This window comes from Leptodactylus fuscus, chromosome 8, assembly GCF_031893055.1.
Source record: "Leptodactylus fuscus isolate aLepFus1 chromosome 8, aLepFus1.hap2, whole genome shotgun sequence".
Taxonomy (NCBI): domain Eukaryota; kingdom Metazoa; phylum Chordata; class Amphibia; order Anura; family Leptodactylidae; genus Leptodactylus; species Leptodactylus fuscus.
The window spans coordinates 90658295-90674140 of NC_134272.1; the positions used below are offsets into that span (position 1 = coordinate 90658295).

At 45.9% G+C, this 15846-nt stretch overlaps 1 protein-coding gene across 10 annotated transcripts in view; it reads left to right on the top strand.

The window, feature by feature from the left end:
• Window positions 1–15846, top strand: part of TNS1 (tensin 1) — a 144144-nt gene that overhangs the window by 68268 nt on the left and 60030 nt on the right. For all 10 annotated transcript variants that reach the window (XM_075284669.1, XM_075284670.1, XM_075284663.1 and 7 more), the window contains 9 exons: window positions 951–1073; window positions 1354–1418; window positions 3306–3389; window positions 3910–4022; window positions 4424–4484; window positions 6876–6951; window positions 8195–8324; window positions 10012–10077; window positions 12668–12784. In XM_075284669.1, coding sequence (XP_075140770.1) covers window positions 951–1073; window positions 1354–1418; window positions 3306–3389; window positions 3910–4022; window positions 4424–4484; window positions 6876–6951; window positions 8195–8324; window positions 10012–10077; window positions 12668–12784 — 835 coding nt within the window. The remainder of the gene's footprint in view (window positions 1–950; window positions 1074–1353; window positions 1419–3305; window positions 3390–3909; window positions 4023–4423; window positions 4485–6875; window positions 6952–8194; window positions 8325–10011; window positions 10078–12667; window positions 12785–15846) is intronic.

Here is a 15846-nt window from a genome sequence, read left to right on the forward strand (position 1 = left end):
GACGTGAGGTCTGAAGATAGTTTGGAGACAGGGCTGGATTTTCTTAGTTGTCCACAGAATTTAATCCTAATTTCTAGTTGATCTTTCCAGCTTAGGCCTCTGGTTTCAGGACCTGCACACATAAAATCACATGACCATATCTTTGCAGGTCCAACTATAGTGACAACAAGGTGATTTACATGCCTGACTATTGGATGCTGAATTGGCTAAGCCCCAAACTGGTGGAGTTCTTGTTGGACCAGTTTGTAATGGTATCATTTAGAAGCCATGTTGGCACAACAGTAGAGCAGGTGGAGATCACGTTGGCTTATGTTATCTATAAGTGGGCGCTGTGACTATATAGCTGGTGGAGACTGCTGGTGCACCATCATGGCTGGTGGAGTTCTTGTTGGCTGGAAGTGCCGGCATAGACCATTTAGATGATGTCACATGAAGTCGTGGCCGATCACCAGATGGATGGAGCATTTCTTCCATACTTCTATGGTATCCACCATAGTCACTGACTGTGCCCAGAAGACCACTAAACACGGGGACAGCTGCGATGACTAGAGGTGAACATTGAGATGTATGGATGGGGCTGATCCCAGCATGATGTGAGACCTGGACTCTGACGTCCGGGACAGGAAGGATTCTCATTACCTCTGACTGAAAAACAGATCATTCAATTTCAGACGTGAAAGACTTAAATGGATTGTCCAGGATTAAAAAAAAGGCTGCCTTATTCCAAAAACCGCACCGCGCCAGTCCATACCTTCTGCCTGGTCAACACAACCCAAGGACAACTAAAGGAAAACAGTGAAGTTCTTCTAATCTTGGACAATTCCTTTAAGTGATACTAAAGTTCGAGTCTACTTGCTTTGCATTGCTCCCTGTTATCAGCCGCTGCTTCTTTAGCCAGTTGTCTTATCCACGCTTGCAACTTTGTAAAATCTTTTGATTTTGGTTTTCAGGTGTTGGATTTTGGGTGGCCGGACCTGCACGCCCCTGCGCTGGAGAAGGTCTGCAGCATCTGTAAAGCAATGGACACTTGGCTGAACGCAGATCCTCACAATGTTGTCGTCATCCACAATAAAGTAAGTGATGGTCGGAGCTCTGAGTATTCTCCTCCATCTCCGGGAACACGATCAGAGACGTCCGGGACATCGTGGCCGATCTGGTGACTCAAACTGTCAATGAAGCTGCGATTATGGCAGTCATCGGGCTATACCATTTTGGGGGGTACAAGCTTAATACACAGGGGCAAATACAAGTAAAATACAAACCAAGACAATGAACACTAGAATAGGAGTCTGTGCAGGGAAATAATAATACAAAGCAAATGAGACATTACTGATTTATTCTTTTTTATTTCAGGGGAACCGGGGACGAACTGGGGTGGTCATTGCTGCATATATGCATTACAGCAATATATCTGCCAGGTATGTATGCCCGGGTTATACCATCTGTACATATACAATGATACATAGGAGATACCAGCATGGTCCATATCTCTATATACAAGATGATTTATAACTTATACCGGCTGTACATATATAATTATATACAGTATATACCCAGGTTATACCAGCTGTACATATAGAATTATATACAGGAGATACCCAGGTTATACCGGCTGTACATATATAATTATATACAGTATATACCCAGGTTATACCGGCTGTACATATAGAATTATATACAGTATATACCCAGGTTATACCAGCTGTACATATATAATTATATACAGTGTATACCCAGGTTATACCAGCTGTACATATAGAATTATATACAGTATATACCTAGGTTATACCAGCTGTACATATAGAATTATATAAAGGAGATACCCAGGTTATAGCGGCTGTACATATAGAATTATATACAGTATATACCCAGGTTATAGCGGCTGTACATATAGAATTATATACAGTATATACCCAGGTTATACCGGCTGTACATATAGAATTATATACAGTATATACCCAGGTTATACCGGCTGTACATATAGAATTATATACAGTATATCCCAGGTTATACCGGCTGTACATATAGAATTATATACAGTATATACCCGGGTTATACCGGCTGTACATATAGAATTATATACAGTATATACCCAGGTTATACCGGCTGTACATATAGAATTATATACAGTATATCCCAGGTTATACCGGCTGTACATATAGAATTATATACAGTGTATACCCAGGTTATACCAGCTGTACATATATAATTATATACAGTATATATCCAGGTTATACCAGCTGTACATATATCATTATATACAGTATATACCCAGGTTATACCAGCTGTATATATATAATTATATACAGTATATACCCAGGTTATACCAGCTGTACATATATCATTATATACAGTATATACCCAGGTTATACCAGCTGTATATATATAATTATATACAGTATATATCCAGGTTATACCGGCTGTACATATAGAATTATATACAGTATATACCCAGGTTATTCCGGCTGTACATATAGAATTATATACAGTATATACCCAGGTTATACCGGCTGTACATATAGAATTATATACCGTATATACCCAGGTTATACCAGCTGTACATATATAATTATATACAGTATATACCCAGGTTATACCAGCATGGTCCATATCCCTATATATAAGTATTGTCTATGTTCCCCATAGCTCAGTATAACCGCTATAATGTATCTTTGCTGTGATTGGTTACTATGGAGAATAATAATTTCTTATAGATCTCTTTCCCTGCTTCTTGTTTGTTCTGACTTCTTTCTTTCCGCGCCTTTGATGTCTTCTGTCGGTATCGGCACTGTTGGTGTTAGGATGTGACACACCCGGTTTGGGGTCAGTCATGGGACGCCTCCTCCTGGTCTCCACACGATGGGTCACTTCTGTCTTTGGGCCCTGATGGGAGAGGTTATGGGGCGCCGGCGGGAGATCTCATAGATAAACAGGGTTGGTCGTCAACTAGAAACTGCTGCTCAGTATCTTACAAATAAAATAACCTGCTGGCGGCCATAATGGGACTGAGCGAGTATCTGCATCTGTATCACTGGGCGCCTCACAGGGCCGGAGCCATATTGTGGGCTGTTACTGGGCTTAGCATATCTAGGGTTGGCCTAGGCCCAGGGCTCAGCTATAGGGGGTGCAGTGTTTGCAGTTACACCAGGCCGGAGTGGCCCCATATGGTCTGCATGTCATATATCTATATATTGTATCTGTGTCACATAGTTGGGAGCGATTACCAATATCACATATACAATATCATACAATTCACTTATTCTGTTTGCCGGACCCCTATGAATAACTTGTATCTCGTCCCGCAGCGCAGACCAGGCCCTGGACAGATTCGCCATGAGACGGTTTTACGAAGATAAAGTTCTCCCCGTTGGTCAGCCGTCCCAGAAAAGGTGAGTTATATCAGTCACATATCAGGAGTCCAGTGTGAATATGTCCTAATAATAATTGGCATTGCAGATTGTAAACTCATGTGGACGGGAAGTCACGACTGTTGTATATCGTGTGCTCCATATTGTGTCCACATTAATCTCTCTCCATGAGATACTGTATTGTAATATGGTGGCGCTGTATACAGGTATATCCCTGATAATAGTAATATACTGTATATACTGCATTGTAATATGATGGCGCTGTATACAGGTATATCCCCAATAACTATATCAGGCATATCTGGTGTAAATATACACCTGACCACCAGGGGGCAAGATTCTGATTCAGCAGACACTTATTTCTAGAATTGCTGGTCAGATTTTGGGGGGTCTCATTGTAACGCAGGGTGCACAGCCGTGTCCTGTTAGTGCACCTCTGGCCTGTAGGTAAGCTCCGGTGCCCGGGACCGTTGGAGGTCAGAGGTGTCGCCGTGTCCGGCTCTCACATCTTTTCTCACCTTCTCCCATCTCCTACCTGCAGATATATCCATTACTTCAGCGGTCTGCTGTCCGGGGCCATTAAGATGAATAACAAGCCGCTGTTTCTGCACCACGTCATCATGCATGGGATTCCCAACTTTGAGTCGAAAGGAGGTGAGATACAGATCTCTGGTCACATGACTGGTAGGGGGCGTCGTATCATGGAGCCTGCAGAGGGGGGCACCGCTAAATAATGGGGAATATAAGGCACCTCGTGACCAGATACAGTGTTACCCTCCATGTATACAGGCTGGACTATGGATTTATGCAGAGGCTGTCTAATGGTCAAGTCGCTTGAAAGAAAACCTTCCACTCCCTCATAGATGTGCGGTATTATATACTGAAATCACCAGACTCTCCACTTTCTACAGTACATGATACCACACATATATATAAATATACATATATATATATATATATATATATATATATATATATATATATATATATATATATATATATCTTGTTACATGTTGCTCATTCTCACCTGTAATTCTTCCCTCTCTCCCTTTTAGGATGTCGGCCATTCCTGAAGATCTATCAGGCCATGCAGCCTGTCTACACCTCAGGAATCTAGTGAGTGTCCTTCCTATAATCTGTCCAGTATATATTTATATTATTATATTATTATATATATATATATATATATATATATATATATATATATATATATCATTGTTATTGACAATTAAGCTGAGCCTTGGTGGAGGGACCATCACCGGTCCTACTGGATCCTAGACTACCTGACAAACCGCCCTCAGTATGTGAGAGCCCCGGACTGTGTGTCTGACGCTGTGATCTGTAGTACGGGGGCATCACAAGGTCCAGCTCTTGCCCCATTTCTCTTCACACTGTACACTGCTGACTTTAGGCACAACTCCTCCAGCTGTTACTTACAGAAGTCCTCCGATGTCTCTGCTATAGTCGGCCTTATCATTGATGGTGACGATGGGGAATACAGAGACTTATACTGGGACTGTGTGGACTGGTGCCAGCAGAACCAGCTCAGGATTAATGCTGGGAAGACCAAGGAGATGGTGGTGGACTTTAATAAACGGAGAGGTGCTCCGACCCCGGTGGAGATCCAGGGGACATGTATTGAGATAGTCAGGACCTATAAGTATCTGGGCGTGCTCCTCAATAATAAACTAGACTGGGCTAATCACCTGGAGGCGCTGCACAGAAAGGGCCACAGCAGACTCTACCTGCTCAGGAGGCTGAGGGGCTGCAGGGTCCAGGGGACACTTCTTAGGGCCTTCGGAGTCCGGGGGACACTTTTTAGGGCCTTCTTCAACTCTGTGGTTTCCTCAGCCATCTTTTTCGGTGTGGCCTGCTGGGGGAGCAGTATATCAACCAGAGACAGAAATAGACTTGACAGGCTGATCAGGTGGGCCGGCTCTGTCCTGGGGGGCCCCCTCGACCCATTGCAGGTGGTGGGTGACAGAAGGACACTGTCCGTGGTGACCTCCATGCGGGAGAACAAATCCCACCCCATGTATGGAACCCTGATGGGACTTGGCAGCACTGTAAGTGACCGTCTGCTTCACCCAAGTGTGAGAAGGAGCTATCGCAGGTCCTTCCTTCCAACCGCGACCAGACTGTATAATCTACATCAGACCAAGCGCAGACTCCGCACAGAGAACTAATGACTATGACCATGACGTCTTCCTTCTTTCTTCTTCTGTTCCTTAGCTGCTATGGACTCCTAGTATATCTTCTCTTCTCAGCATATGTGTCCTGTAATATATTCCTGTGTATTATCCTGTATCTGTATTACTAGGCTGCTGTAACATGCTGAGTATCCCCACTGTGGGACTATTACAGGATTATCTTATCTTATCTTATTATAAAGCGATGGATTTTTCTTTCTCAGCTCACAGGGGCACATTTTGCTACAAATCTCTGTGAGCTAAAACCTCCTGAGCAGCCAAATCTCTGCTGTCCTGATAGTTTGTTACAATGTATCAGGGCAGGTAAAATGTATCAATGTGGGACCCAGGATTATATATCTGGTGTATACTCCTCACATGTACTCTATATAGCCACTCTAAAGCCTGTTATGTCTCTTTGTACCACTAGAGGGCGACACATGAGCTGTAAATAGACAGTTTTGGGCTCTGTTCACATCACGTTAGTTTTCTCATCCACTTGTTCTTTTATTTTTTTGTCTTATTTTTTGTTACATTGATCTCTATCAGTATTTTTTGCAATTATGAAACGGATCTGTTATACGGCTGTGTGCGCCCTCTTAAAGGGATGGCCTTGTTTGTATGTGTTTTGAGTGTATCCATTAAATGGAACCGCTGTTGTAGAGATGTAATGTGAACACGGCCTTATTCTATGGTTTACGAGTCAGTGTTAGATATCCGGGCGCTTTTTTCTTATATTATGTGGAGTCCTGCCCAATTATTTACACATTCCCTTTAATTACAGAATCGGAGTAGTCACCCAGCTTTCCCAGATGCCGTGCCTTTTAGGGGGTCTGCTCCGTCGCCTCCTTTCGGATGTTTTGCGTTTATTTTTATCCCGCGCTTGTTCCATCTCTCGTTCCCACATATTTGGGGCTGTTTACATGGGACTCTCATTCCTTCCCACGACCCCTCCACTTTCACTTCCTGCTGCTTTTAAGTTTCACCTCGTGCCGTGACCCCTGTTTAGGATGTCGGGGTATCCATGGCAACCCTCGCTGGCGCCCCCTCCTGCCATGTTACCTAATGGGGATTGTAGTTTTCCATATACAGAGCGTTGATGGGGGGACTACATGTCCCAGCAGTGAAGGTCGCAGCAATATCTGTGCCTGGGATCTCATTGAGCATCAATATTCCAAAGTTTAATAAAACATGAGCTCAAGTTCTGGATCCTTGGAAAGCTGAATATCCTGTAATAGGGCGTTTTCTTAAAGGGGCAGTACACCCCAAACAGTAATGTGCTCCAGGATTTAACCCTTTCCACATCTGTTTATTTCAGCAATGTGCAGGGAGACAGCCAGACCAGTATCTGCATCACCATAGAGCCGGGGCTGCTGCTGAAAGGCGACATCTTGGTAAGATGGAGAGCGGAGACGTTTACAGCCTGAATACGTCCAATGTATAAGTCGTGTCCATCTGCGTGCGCAGGAAAATCTCCTTCATCCAGTAGTTATTGGGATTTAATGCAAGTTAAGTCCAGCACTGACTGGGTTAAGGGGGGGCTCCGTGTATCTGGCACTTGCCTAGTCTGTATATGGGCAGTAGACGTCATTCTACACGGACACTATATTGTCTCTTTGGCCTATAAACAACCCCTGTAAAGGAAACCTCTAATTCCCGGGGCCCGGGTCACCTTGTCGCCCTCCTGCAGTTGACCTTTGCCCCCCGTTCTGTGAGATACAGGCCAGCACATGGCACTATATCTGAAGTTCTGGACGCTTACAGTAAATCCCATCTATGTCAGTTATAGATCTGCTAATGGCCGCCGCCCGCAGAACATCTGACTCATCCCCTCTGCAGAACGTTATAAAAAGAAGCCGCTGCCCCTCCCCGCATCTCCCCAAGGACACTTAGAACGCACCCCCCCCCCCCCCCCCCCGCAGGCTGCTGTCAATATAGTCATCCTGAGATCTGTCTGTATCTGGGAAAGCTGGGTGACCACTGATATGGTTGCTTATCACCCAGCTTTCCCACATTCCTGCAAGTCTATTCAGAGCATCAATGAATCCCTTAGTTCTAGATGCTATGAAAGCCAATGCCAATTGCAGATCCTGACCTAAATCTATCTAGTAATGTAGGGACATAAGAATGGATTAACGTTCAGGGAAAGCTGGGTGACAAGTTCAGATTGGCAATAACCTGTATATAAAGGAGGTGATGGTACGTCCTATATCACTACAGTATTGGGTAGGCTAGCCATTCTGGGGTGTAAGAAAGCTGGATGACAGCTAATATAGCTGCCATTATAGTTCCTGTTGGTAATCTCCAGCATGTAAATCCCTATTAGGTAGGTTAGCCATTCATAGTTCTGGGAAAGCTGGATGAGGATTAATAAAACTGCCATTGCAGCTCCTGACTTCAACAAGTCTAATAATGCAATGAGGCATCCCTTACCGCTTTGGTAGATATTAGGTAGGTTAGCCATTCAGTGTCCTGGTAAAGCTGGATGATAAATGTCAGCCCCATTAGTTGTCACACAGAGTTACAACTTAATGTAAACAGCACTAAGTATTAAAGGGGCGGTGTCGCTTTAAGACTTGTTACATTCTTGTTACATTCTTGTTACATTGTCTTCATTGTGTCTCTTTTCTTATTCAGCTGAAGTGTTACCACAAGAAGTATCGCAGCCCGACACGTGACGTCATATTCCGCGTGCAGTTCCACACGTGCGCCATTCACGATCTCGGGGTCGTGTTTGGGAAGGAAGATTTGGATGAAGCCTTTAAAGGTACAGTCCAGGCGATCTGGTGGGTTCTCATATCCCAGAGACTCGAGCTGAGCTCTGCAAACTCTTCCGCCCCGGCTGTTCTGAGACTACAAGTCCCAGCAGGCCAAACCCAACGACTGCTGAGCTTCAGGTTGTGAATGATTTATGTGTATTGGCGAAGGCTCCGGAAAGATCCGGTAAATCAGTGGCCGCCTTACTCGCCGCTTATCTTATTTATGGATACATTACCGATTCACCAGGGGGGTATAAAATGCCTCAACGGTGCAGATCCAGAAATAAGGAGCTCAATATCCCTACAAAGGCTCAATATGTACAGACATGCAAATGATGGATCTAAAAACACCCAACTTTCCCAGACCCCTGCATGGCAAATCTGCTTAGTAATATACAGATATTGTAGGTCTTCCATGTTCATAAATCCCTCCATAACTGCCCAATTCAGGAAACACAAAAAATCCGTAACCAGCACGGCCATATTGCTTGTCACTCAGCTTTTCCAGTCTACCGCATGACAAATCTGCTTGATAACGTAACGATAAATCCCCTTGTTCTTGTTCTGTGCTTATCAAAGACCTATGTCCTTCAGGATTTTGGGAAATCTGGGGTACAAATACTGTGATTGCTTGAACTGTAGTTAATATTGCATGTCACCCAGCTTTCCCAGTTTCCTGCAGGACAAATCTGCTTAATAATGTAGTCATGTATCAGCTTTGTTCTTCTTTAGTGCTTATCTGGACATATTTGCTTTTCATGAGTCTGAGAAAGCTGAATGACAAATCCCGTGGGTGCTGCAATTGCAGTTATATTGTAGGTCATCCAACTTTCCCATTCTCCTGCATGGAAAATTTCTTTAGTTAGGCAGTGATAAATCCCCATTTTCTTCTGTCCATTTGCAAGGAGTATGGGAAAGCTGAGTTATAAATTTTTTAATTGAAGCTCTATTGCTCGTCACCCAGCTTTTTTAGTCTCCAGCATGGCAAGTTGCTTTAGTTCTATAGAGATAAATCTCCCTGCTCTTGTATTCATTTCTGACTGGGCTTTGTTGTTCAGGAATCTGGGAAAGCTGAGTTAAAAAATCCTTCTATAACCGCTGCTATATTGGAGAATACCCAGCTTTCCAAGAAAAGGACATAATGTGACGCGCTCACGTTATTCCTGTATTATCGTATGTCCGCCGCGCCGCTCTGCCAGATGGACGCCATTGAACTTCACACTCCACAGCCCGAGGAGACAGTCAGTAAGCGGAGGTGTTATATTAGGTGCTGACATGGAGATCATCCTCGTCCCCCCTCCAGATATTCGGCACCTGTTCCTCTGTCATGGATACGTTTAACATGTCCCGACCTTCTGACCCGGAACCAATATTAGCCCGTAAGGTCGCCGGTAGTTATTCTCATAAGGGACCTCACGTGAGGATATGATGCTAAGTATCGCTGTCAGGCCGGAGGCGCACGATAGAATTAATTGGTCATGTAGACCATATATACAGCATCAGCACTATATATACTGTATAGGTATTGTGAAGATCTCCAGTCTGTATCAGGGATGGTAACATGGTAGACCCGAAATTGGGATCCATTACCAATAAAACCGTAACTGGGCAGGGAATGGAATTGGGAGCCATTTAGGAAAAAATGCAATATTGACAGGAAGGACTACAGCAGTAACGTATCCTTATCTATTCCAGATGAAAGGTTCCCCGAATATGGGAAAGTGGAATTTGTCTTCTCCTACGGCCCTGAGAAGATACAAGGTGAGAGAACGTAACCTTTCTATCCAGTGTCATCTTGGGAGAGTCTTAGTGTCTGCTGGGTGTTGTAGTACAGACAGTGCCCGGGTTGTAGAGGGCATCACTGGCAACCTGGCAAGACCTACTCGTGGCCTGTCATGTGGTTGGCACTGATAGGGGGGCGCCGCTCCTGGCACTGATATAGGGGCACTGCTCCTGGCACTGATATGGGGGCGCCGCTCCTGGCACTGATATGGGGGCGCCGCTCCTGGCACTGATATAGGGGCGCCGCTCCTGGCACTGATATGGGGGCACCGCTCCTGGCACTGATATAGAGGCACTGCTCCTGGCACTGATATGGGGGCGCCGCTCCTGGCACTAATAGGGGGGCACCGCTCCTGGCACTGATATGGGGGCGCCGCTCCTGGCACTGATATAGGGGCACCGCTCCTGGCACTGATATGGGGGCGCCGCTCCTGGCACTGATATGGGGGCGCCGCTCCTGGCACTGATATGGGGTCGCCGCTCCTGGCACTGATATGGGGTCGCCGCTCCTGGCACTGATATGGGGTCGCCGCTCCTGGCACTGATATGGGGGCGCCGCTCCTGGCACTGATATGGGGGCGCCGCTCCTGGCACTGATATGGGGTCGCCGCTCCTGGCACTGATATGGGGTCGCCGCTCCTGGCACTGATATGGGGGCGCCGCTCCTGGCACTGATATGGGGTCGCCGCTCCTGGCACTGATATGGGGTCGCCGCTCCTGGCACTGATATGGGGGCGCCGCTCCTGGCACTGATATGGGGGCGCCGCTCCTGGTATTATGTGGTTGGGGCACTTATACGGACACCATGTATCTCTGCAGTTGTCGCTGTAACTGACACTCTTAAGGGGTCACGGTGTTTGTTACTATTTTAAGGAAAATGTTGCTCTTCTTTTCTGGGGTCGGAGGTCGTGTCCACCAGTCATGATTCATGTGAATGGGCCATTTCAAGGGAGTGCCCAATATATTATGGGGCAGGGGCTGCAATTCCAGGGCAGGACCTTACAAATCCTTCCACAGCCACAATATCTCTGCAGTCATTTCTAAAATGCAAATGCGAGTTGGAAACTTGACTTTTGGGTTTTAATGTCTTTGAAGGTGACCTTTGTGTGTGCTGTGACCGCGGCTCCAGGCTTTGGCGTTAATGCGCCGGCCTCCTATATGTTTGTGCTTGTGGTTTCCTCCTGTCGCTTTGTTTATCTGTCTATGAAATACTTAATAACCGCTCAGTAATGGAGGGAGCAAAGAGCATGTTAGGAAGGACGAGGAAGTGTCCTGGGGAGAGTGAAAACCGGGGCCCCTCATCCCCAACCCACATTCTTTCCAGTCAGGAGGAGCAAATACAACAATAAGGAGCTGAACTAAGATTATGGCAAAAAGTCTAAAGACCACACAGGATAGAGAAACTGTAAGAGCCAAAGCCAAAGGGATGAGCGGAGGATGGGCAGGGAGTCTATAACATACACTATGTGATCAAACGTATCCGGACACCCGGCTGAGAATGACTTACAAGTTGGTGGCGCCCTCCATGGGTAATGCCGGATACAATATGGTGTTGGCCCACCCTTAGCCTTGATGACGGCTTCCACTCTCGCAGGCAGACGCTCAATCAGGTGCTGGAAGGTTTCTTGGGGAATGGCGGCCCATTCTTCACGGAGTGCTGCACTGAGGAGAGGTATCGATGTAGGTCGCTGAGGCCTGGCACCAAGTCGGCGTTCCAAAACATCCCAAAGGTGTTCTATAGGATTCAGGTCAGGACTGTGTGCAGGCCAGTCCATTACAGAGATGTTATTGTGGTGTAACCACTCCGCCACAGGCCGTGCAGTATGAACAGGTGCTCCATCGTGTTGTAAGATGCAATCGCCAGCCCCGAATTACTCTTCAACAGTGGGAAGCAAGAAGGTGTTTAATACATCAATGTAGGCCTGTGCTGTGATAGTGCCACGCAAAACAACAAGGGGTGCAAGCCCCCTCCATGAAAAACACCGCCACACCATAACACCACCGCCTCCGAACTTTACTGTTGGCACTACACACGCTGGCAGATGACGTTCACCGGACATTCGCCATACCCACACCCTGCCATCGGATCGCCACATTGTGTCCCGTGATTCGTCACTCCACACAACGTTTCTCCACTGTTCAATCGTCCAATGTTTACGCTCCTTACACCAAGCGAGGCGTCGTTTGGCATTGACCTGCATGATGTGTGGCCCCCAATCACCTGACCACGTTCAAAGTCCGTGAGTTCTGCGGAGCGCCCCATTCTGCTCTCTCACAATGTCTAATGTCTACTGAGGTCGCTGATATGGAGAACCTGGCAGTAGGGGGCAGCACAATGCACCGAATAGGAAAAACGGATGTTATTTGGGGGTGTCTGGATACTTTTGATCACATAGTGTATACTATACAAGTAAAAAATCTTGTATTGTGATACTGTTCCCATGTAAGACTATAACTACTATAATACTGCTCCTATATACGAGAATACAACTGCTATATACTGTATACATACATTGTCTCTTACGTTTGATATGTTTGTTAGTGATATTTGATGACACTTCTTTTCCAGGGATGGAACATTTGGAGAACGGTCCGAGCGTCTCAGTTGACTATAACACCTCCGATCCTCTGATCCGCTGGGACTCTTACGACAATTTCAATGCTCACCGAGAGGACAGTCTGGAAGGTTGGTGCTCAATTCTGAATTTTTTTTTATATAAGGATGCAATTTGGACTAGAAATGTTTTTTCACTTTTCATGACTATTGGAGCAGAGCTGCAGTGTTAAGCATGGGAGGCGACACAAAGCAATGGCTACAGTCTCTGATGGGTGAGGGGGAGGATCGCCGACTAGTTCAGACTCCATTAGACAATATATCCAAGCTGGAGTCACTGACCATAGTCTTGTCTTAATGAAGCAGAGTTGCAGTGTAAAGCATGGGAGAAAGGACAGAGCAGCAGTCTGAGCCTAATGATTTTTCAACAACTTCAGACTCCATTAGCAATGTATCTAAGCTGGAGACACTGAAGGAATGAATCAGAGGTGAGCATTAGTTTTAGGCACTGCTGTCCCTCTTCATGTGCTGCTAGCCTATTATATTATTATTACACTACATATCACCTTTCCAGTAAGTCCAGGGTTAATAGGGGTGCAAGTATTAGGCAAGGGTGCGGGTGGCAGAAACATCAGAGAAGTCCTGACACAGGAGCAGAGGGCAAGGTGAAGAAGTCATGAGACTGGGCCTGTCCTGCGGGTGTCACAACAGCTGCGCGGCCACCGGTGACCCCGGGAATGTGTGCGAGTCCCTGTGAGGTCCCTGCACCAGGCAAGATCACTACAGGGTGGACCCCCGATGTCTTGGGGGGCAGATGTGAGTGAGAAGGGATAATGGGGGGCGTCTGTTTTCATGCACGAGATGGGGAAGATTGAAGTGATACAATGTATCTCTCTATATTACTTATTATGCAACTTTCTAATCTGTGATTCTAAATCTCTGCTTGCTGCAGTGGATCAGAACATTCTGCTTACATTCAGACCTTGTCACAGCTGAGGGTTTGTTACAAGTGATGTACTGCTGATGTGGTTAAAGGGGTCATCCAACCATTGTTATTGATAAATATCAGGATAGTTAATCAGAGATGAGTCAGGACCCCCAGATTAGGGGCTTTGTCACTCATACGAGCACCTCATCCTCTTCTCGGTTTACACCATGCGATACAATTACAGCCTCGGCTCATAGAAGTGAATGGACAAGGCTGTAACTACATTGTGTGCGAGTGAAGGGGTCACCACTAGTATGAAGGCTGATCGTGGGGGGTCACCGATCTCTTATGGGATAGACTATTACTAAAAGAAGTTGGAAAACCCCCTTTAGTTTACAGAGGACCCTATAGACCGGATACAATAGTAACAACCCTTCAGCTGTGAGAAGTGTTAGGTCAGTATTGGTTAGTTAACATTTACTGGGGTCTTGGTTGTTTTGTAAGCTGTCACATGGCAGTTTTAGGGAGTGGTGCCATGACGGCTTGTGTTCCCTGTGTTCTGGCACTGGGAAGAGTCCACATGATGAGCCAAGTGTCAGGGCGGCGTAAACAAGAATGTTCCGATTCACTGACAGTAAGCAGCCATCATAGGTTTCTACTGTCGGTTCAGCATAAACCCCTCCAGGATTGTGCTATAAGATGTGCCCATGACCCCAGGATGGGGCGAGGCTGGCGTCTGTAACCTCTCCAGATTGTACTGGTTGTAGATGCGGCCTCTATATGTGCCGGGGTGCAGAGTGTGAGCGGTGTCTCAGGGGGGTGCATACCCATATAATGGGGTAACGTCCGGCCCGTCCGCTTCTCCCACCCCCCAGCACAGTTTTCTTTCTCCTGGGCTGTCATGTGGCGGGCAGGTGCTTCTCTCTGATTTATGGCTGTCAGGAGGCAGCACAATTTGGCGGCAGAGGATCCAATGTTAAGAGGAGGAGGAAGTTAACACCTTCAAGTGAGAGGAGCGGATAAACTTTTGGCATCTCTTGTGGTCCGTGCAGATTGTTAGTATTTCACAGGAATGCTTTGCTACTTTTGGTGGGGTGCAGACTGCTGTGATGAGTGACCCCAAAAAATAACCCTGCAGATGGGCAAAATTATAATATAACAGAAGCTGTAGTACTACATCTGTCCACCAGGAGCAGCACTGAGTGTCCTTTCCATCCTAACGTTTGCTGTGTGTTTATGGACTGTTTTGGGGAGGAAACCTAGAACAGAACTGAAGGCTGGATCCGGGGCCATGACAGGCTGCTGATACTTTCCATTCCAGGTTGGCGTTCGCTCTGAATTCCTGCGCTTCTCGACGAAAGAATTTGTGACCTTGAATGTGTAAGTTGCGATTACTGAGGGGTCTCTAAGTCTATAAGTTACTTAATAACAGCTGTCTGCATTCTATATACCCTCAGATCAAGGACATTACATAACGGTGACCCCAGGTCTACTGCCTTGTCTAAGTGTCACTGTCATAGTTATGTAACAGGAGGATCAGGATGAACAGAGTGATAGCTTCATCCAGGACTTCAGGACAGTGGGGATCCTGATACTTATGGGCGTCCTAGCTTTATAGAAAGGTTGCAGAATAAGTTTCTGGGGCTTTTTAAAATACAATTTTTTCATTTTTTTTTTCTTACGTTTCCAAGTTCTCTTCTTGTTATTGGTGAATGACAACACGATCTCTGCTGACTTCAAAGCTGAACTTCTTACATCTGAGGCCAGATTCACATCTGTGCTCGGGTTTCCTTTTGGGGGTCCGCTTGGGGTTACCTTCAGATATCCATGAACCCCATAATCTATAATGAAGTCCACCTGGTTTCTGCCTGCACAGAATCCCCAGAGAGAGACCGAGCACAGATGTCAACCCAAGGGTTTGTTACAATTGTATCCAATCTAGAGGTTTTACCTGCACTGATACATTGTAGCAATCTGAAGTTCTAAATCTTTACCTTACAGAGGATGTAAGAGGGCGTTCATGCTACCATTGCTAGTGTCCGTTGCTCGCATCCATTACAAAATGTTAACTACAGACACTAACAAAACCACCGGAAATCCGTTAAAAATCCCATTAATGTCAATGAGAGTTTATCTGTTGTCTGTTAGTTTCCATTTACATCAAATCTAACAGGCGCTCTCAGAATGGACATCCAATGGCAGTGTCAACGCCCCTAGGAGGGAATATATTGTGTTTTACTGATGGCAAGCAGATACTGTCAGCGGT